The 5,836-nt window shown below is 33.1% G+C and overlaps 1 protein-coding gene across 6 annotated transcripts; it reads right to left on the minus strand.

Annotated features, from left to right (window-relative positions):
- Positions 1 to 904: 904 nt before the first annotated feature.
- On the minus strand, positions 905 to 4,628 carry LOC110626734 (SNF1-related protein kinase regulatory subunit beta-3). 6 transcript variants are annotated; one of them, XM_043961972.1, is made up of 4 exons: positions 4,218 to 4,628; positions 2,735 to 2,802; positions 1,519 to 1,606; positions 905 to 1,444 (listed from the first exon to the last, which is right to left on the minus strand). In XM_043961972.1, the coding sequence occupies exons 3-4, from the start codon at positions 1,543 to 1,545 to the stop codon at positions 1,118 to 1,120; spliced, it is 354 nt and encodes a 117-aa protein (XP_043817907.1). In that variant the 5' UTR covers positions 1,546 to 1,606; positions 2,735 to 2,802; positions 4,218 to 4,628; the 3' UTR covers positions 905 to 1,117. The 6 variants fall into 6 exon arrangements, with proteins under 6 accessions (XP_043817907.1, XP_043817906.1, XP_043817908.1 ...); XM_043961971.1 differs by having other exon boundaries at positions 4,192 to 4,628; XM_043961973.1 differs by having other exon boundaries at positions 2,735 to 2,935; positions 4,192 to 4,628.
- Positions 4,629 to 5,836: the final 1,208 nt, after the last annotated feature.

The following is a 5,836-nucleotide window of genomic DNA, read 5'->3' on the forward strand; positions in this document are numbered from 1 at the left end:
TCCTTAAGTCCTCATTGCTTTAGCTATGTATGTACAGAGAAAATTAGGGGTCTATAATTGTCCACTTTGGTGAAGGACTAATAAATTTTAAGATTCATTAAAGTGTTCTAACACGATATATGAGATTTGAGCTCAACATTTTTTATGACTCGCTCGATTTATGTGAAACAAGTTAAGACTTGTGCAATTCGACTCGATTATAGAACTCGCCCCTTTTTATGACTCGCTCGACTTATGTGAAACAAGTTAAGACTTGTGCGACTCGATTATGACTGTGATCGTATTTTTTAGATTTTCACCTAGATTTTCTTGCTTGAAAATATAAGCACATATATTTCAATGAGAGTAGATATAATTAAAATTAAAAAAATTAAAAATCTAAAATCAAAAGGAGAAAAAAGTCTTCTTGTTTCATCAGACTAAATTAAATTAAATAATAGCAAAAAATTCTGAATTTATTTAGTCAATAAGTATAATAAAATTATCTATTACCATATCAGTACAACATCCTTATAAAATTTAATAGAGTGATTACAATATTTGTTGTACCACTAAAATTTAATAGTGAAAATAAAATTTACAATTTAAGATAATTTTTTTATAAACTTTTAAAAATTTCAATTAAATTATAAAATACTGAAAAGTTTTAGATTTTTTATAGCCTTTTACATAATCATCCTTTGTTTCCATTCACGTAACGAGACTTGCGGCTTGATAATTCTTAGTAGAACATAGCAGCAGGTACATGATGATTGATGATAACGCTACTTGCAAAAGAGCTACTCCCATCAAGGGCAGGCCATTCAAATTTCAATCCCACAAGGGTCTTCAACGCTTTGCATGCAAGTCAGAATAAGCAATCAAAGCTACACGCAAAACCATCCCAAAGTTTACCATACACCAGTTGAAAAGAATGTGGATTGAGAACTTTATGCGTATAGCGAATCTAACCTCATGACAGAATTGATCATTCAAGTGACGAGAACTTGAACAACATAAAACTTAATTCCACGAGCTACTGTGGGACTAATATTTTTCTCTGGGTAATTCCGTAGTAATTCCATCACAATCAGAGCAACGAGACCAACTCTAATTAGCATTTATACTATATGCATATTTAAGTGCTGGTACTCCCCCTCCTCTGAACAGGTTTGTATAGCACAACTGTGACATATTTTGAATGAAAGCGATGAGTAAAACCAAGAGCCACCACAGAACGTGGGGCCTCTCGATTCTCAATGTAAAGATGGTTGAGAATTACATTCTGCGGAGCAGGAATAGTTTCAGAAGTGTCCACACTAGCTGGGTAGCTAAGCAAGGTGTGTTGCAGATGTGGAGGGACTATAGGTGGATCTCGTGCCTCATCTTCATTTCCAGGGCAGGCATTGTTGTAACTTGAATCAGGAGATTTTGGCACTTCAAATCCCATCACTGTTGTGCCTTCCTGCATAAGAACTCAACCATCAAGCCACCATTTGATTTTAATTAAAAAAAAGAAAATGACACGGCTATACTTACATGATTATCAACATATTGATTGCTCATCTTCAAAAGATAAGAAACTGGCTAACAGCACAAAATCATCAATGTTTGCAACACCAAAAACCTAAAAAAGAACATTCTTGAATGAGCATTTTACAGTCTATGATAAAAGCATGAAAAAGAAGTACCCATATGTTGTTTAACAGATTGAAATTGGCTACACACAGCAGCCATGTCTACTCACAGCAATCATACTTATAAAAGGTTCATTCTGAGTTTTATGCTGGTTGAAACCACATAATATCTTCCTCTCTTAAATTGGAACTTCTCCAGCAAGAGAGGTTCCACATTCCACCCACAAAAAATAAATGGAGCCTATTTGCATCCATTAGCAGGGCCACCATGTGAAATGCCAAAGCAGTAGTTTAAGGTTCAATTGAAAAAGAGTAAGATTCATAATAATTGGACCTATCCCGGTAAATTCACTTGCTAAGGGAATTTTTTGTTGGTTTTAATCTCAGCCCGAGCTATAAAATATTAGACATCACATTTCCTCTTTTTCTTTTTGTCACTTCCTTTTATTAAGTGTAATATATCTTTCAAGTTTAAACGAAAACAAGGAGAGCAAGACCCAATAAAACAAATTGCAAGTCACACATAATACATTCAAATTTTCTCCTGGCTTCATAAAATAATCTAAACAACGTATTTCAACATGTCTACAGGGAAGGAAATTTTTTGGCTGACTGGATGTCGGGTAGGGTGGCTTACCTGAGGGATTGTGCTGCTTGAGTTTTTTTTTTATTTTTCCCTTAAAAAAATCGAAACAATGTAAAACATTCCATGCAAGTCTATAGATTCATCTACCGTTTAGGCCCCATTTGATCAAAGTTAGACAAAATGTTGAACTTCCTTAAAAAGGTGTTTGAAGGAAGCATAAAGTCAAACCAAAGTTGGGTTTATACGGGAAGAATAGCCTATTGTAAGAAAAAGAGGGGGCTACGGGGTCCGTCATGAATAGTTAGCATCTAGACTTGAACCAAAAACAAACTGATTAAACTGATCTTCAAGCAAACAAAGTATTCCTAAAAGTTTGTATGTGAGGCTGTGAGCTAAACATGAATACACGATTGCAATTTGCCTAAGAAATTAGTGCACTTCGCAGAAAAAAGGTACATAAGCCAAATACATGGTTGCGCAAGTTACTTCAAAGTACCTACAAGTGCAATAATAATTTGAGAAGAATGCATACGTGAATCAATTGAAGCCTTAGTATCAAAAACTTCGATCCTCAATAAATGATACAATGATCAGTTTATTCTGCAGAAAAACAGAACTTGGCTGGTTGAGAATTAGAAGACCTAAATAATGTATTTCAAGGTAAATGAAACACTGACACCTGATTTTACCGCATGGAGAAACCAAAAGGAATTCAATTTGAAGCAGCAACACCCTATAAAATTGAGGAGCAAAGACAAATGCTCCAAGTGACTTTCATGTTTACTTGAGATCAAATTTTTTGTTTTTGAAATAAACATGCAAAGTCAAGATGAAATCAAATCCTTAATATTTTATTTTACTTTTATTTAAAAAAAAAAAAAAAAAAACAAATTAGGTGTTCTAGATAATTCAGAGCCAGAGATGTGAGGCCTGCATCATATAACATATCTAAGCATTTGCACTGTCAAAAATTAACCTGACAACCGTATCTAACCCAGTATGAACAGTATTGACTTCATTGCTGGCAATGCATTGCTCCGTTGGTGTACTGAGGTTCCTTAATTCCAGAAACTTATGATATATGTAAACTGAGATTAAAAAGATGGACTTGCTTCTCCACTCATATCTATAGCTGAAAAAGAATTCTAACTTGCTGGAAGATACCCATTTTGACTTCTGACCTAATCTAAAGCTAATCACAGAAAGAGAAAACTTATGTTGCACAGCATTAATAAAGTGAAGAGCTCACTGCTTTGCCATTGACGCCATACTGCAGATACAACACCAATTAAAGACCGCCAGCAAAATAAAGAAGATATACAAAACTTTTGCAAGTAAAGCAGGAGTCATTGTGACATTTTCAAATAGCAACACTTATTTGAAGAAAGTAATAAATCTTATAGAATGATTTTGTAGTTTGAAGCAAATCAATCTGATTCAGCTTACTGGATAACCTAATTATGCTCCACCATTTTTCTCCACTAGCCGTTCAGTATCAAGTAGGGATGAGGATCGGTTTGGTTTTGACAAAGTGACAAACCGAGCCGAACCAATTTCGTAACGAGAAACAGTTCAACTGGTCGGTTTTGGGGCACTTGGAATTCCTAAATTCAATGGGTTTTGCTGCTGAAATTGGTAAAAGAACTAGAAACATCAAAGAAAATCAAAGAAAAGAATCAAGTAGGGCTTAGGATCTCTTTGGTTTCGACAAAGCCGAATTACTTGCATCTTAGAAAATCAGGAACGAACTGAACCGATTTGTAACGAGAACCGATCGGTTTGTCGGTTTTAGGCATTCCGAATTCCTAAATTCAATGGGTTTTGCTGCTGAAATTGCTACAGAAACCAGAAACATCAAACAAATCAAAGGGATCATTTTAAACAAAACTTTAAGAAATCATTTGCAGATTATTTAAGAAATCATTTGCAGATTATGTTACATAAAACAAAATAAATAGTGAAAATACAAACATCACAAAAAAAAATTACCCAAAAAATTAATTTTGGACTGGAACCTGCTTAGATCTTCAAGATTCCAAATCCGAACTGCCTTGCAACTGTAACTCAACAAGAGCTCAAGTTCTACAACCGCCAGCTTCGATTTTTACCAACCAAAATTAATAAGGAAATCAAACAAAGTAAGACCAGGGAGAAGTATTTAGCGACCAGTGAATGAACAGACAAGATCTACGAGATTGCCAGGAACGGTAAGACGTTGGCATGACCACGTGGAGCTCTAGAGGAAGGAAGAGAGCCGAGGAATGAAGGGAGAAAAGTTGAAAGAGCCGATGAGAGGCGAGAGGTCAGCAAGATGTGAGGCGAAAGGCTACTTTTCTAGGAGAATCCGTCCATCGAATCTGAAATGGAGCTTTGTCATAAGGTAAATTTAGTGTCCCGCTGAGAACTGCAATGTAAGCTGGTAAATTTAAAAATTAGGGTAAATAAGAAGAATGCCGACGCTCTTTTATATTAGTGTATTTATTAATGAATTTTACGTTAGTTATTTTTGCTTCTTAAATAATTATTATTATTATACCCTTCAATTAATAAAATAAAGAATATTGATCATTTAAAAAAGTGATTATTAACATTTCTTGATAAAAAAATATTTATTACTGAGTTTATTATTAGTAACTAATCATTACGACTCATTTTATATCTCCTCTCACTAAGGTGTGGAGGTTTCTTTCAACGCTCGTCAGTTACGTGTTCCTCTTCTTTTTGCAATTTGTCAAAGATCTTCCGCTTCCATAAAGTTTTGTGTAATTATTCTTATAGGAAGATATTCCTTTGTTCAAGGTAGATTCCTTTATATAGATCCACCTAGGTTTTGGCATAATCAAACTCTAAACCGTTTAGATCAATGTTGATCCTCCTCTGAAGGAAGGACTAAAGTCCACACTCTAGATTGTTGATTGTTGATAAGTGGTAATGTAACAACTCCAAATTCTATAAGCTTTGCATAGTTATAAAGAATACTTGGAGACCTAGAAATGGCTAATAGATAGAGCAAAAAATATATGAACATGATTTTTTTTTTTTTTTACAATTGATCCTAAGCTCTGAGTATGAAAAAAATAATTAAGCTCCCTAAACGAAGGACCAACTAATTAATAATAATATCTAGAATAGAAAAAAAAAATAAAAATAAATAATATATATATATATATATATATATATATATATATATATATATATATATATATATATATATATATATATATATATATACACATTGTAACTACCTTAATTGAAAAACCACTATCTATCATAGGTTTTATATAGATTTAAGGTTGTCAAAATCTATAGCAAATTTACTATACATCGTGTATATCTAATAAAATTTCATTGTAATTTCACACAAACATGAAAACATTATCACAAAATCAAAGTTAACAGTGCATAAATATATTTATAAAACATAAACATATACTAGGAACACACATCAAATGCTCGTGTACAATCATTTGTTATATGTCATAGAATTTGATTACAAACATAACGTAAGAATTTAAAATTTTACAAAGGGGATAACACACTAGAGGACTGGGCAAAACATATTTACAAAACTAAATATTAAGTTTACATGTCCAACAAATTAAATAGAAATATAATCGTACTATGAAGCCTTGAA

The sequence above is a fragment of the Manihot esculenta genome, chromosome 11, assembly GCF_001659605.2.
Source record: "Manihot esculenta cultivar AM560-2 chromosome 11, M.esculenta_v8, whole genome shotgun sequence".
Lineage (NCBI taxonomy): Eukaryota > Viridiplantae > Streptophyta > Magnoliopsida > Malpighiales > Euphorbiaceae > Manihot > Manihot esculenta.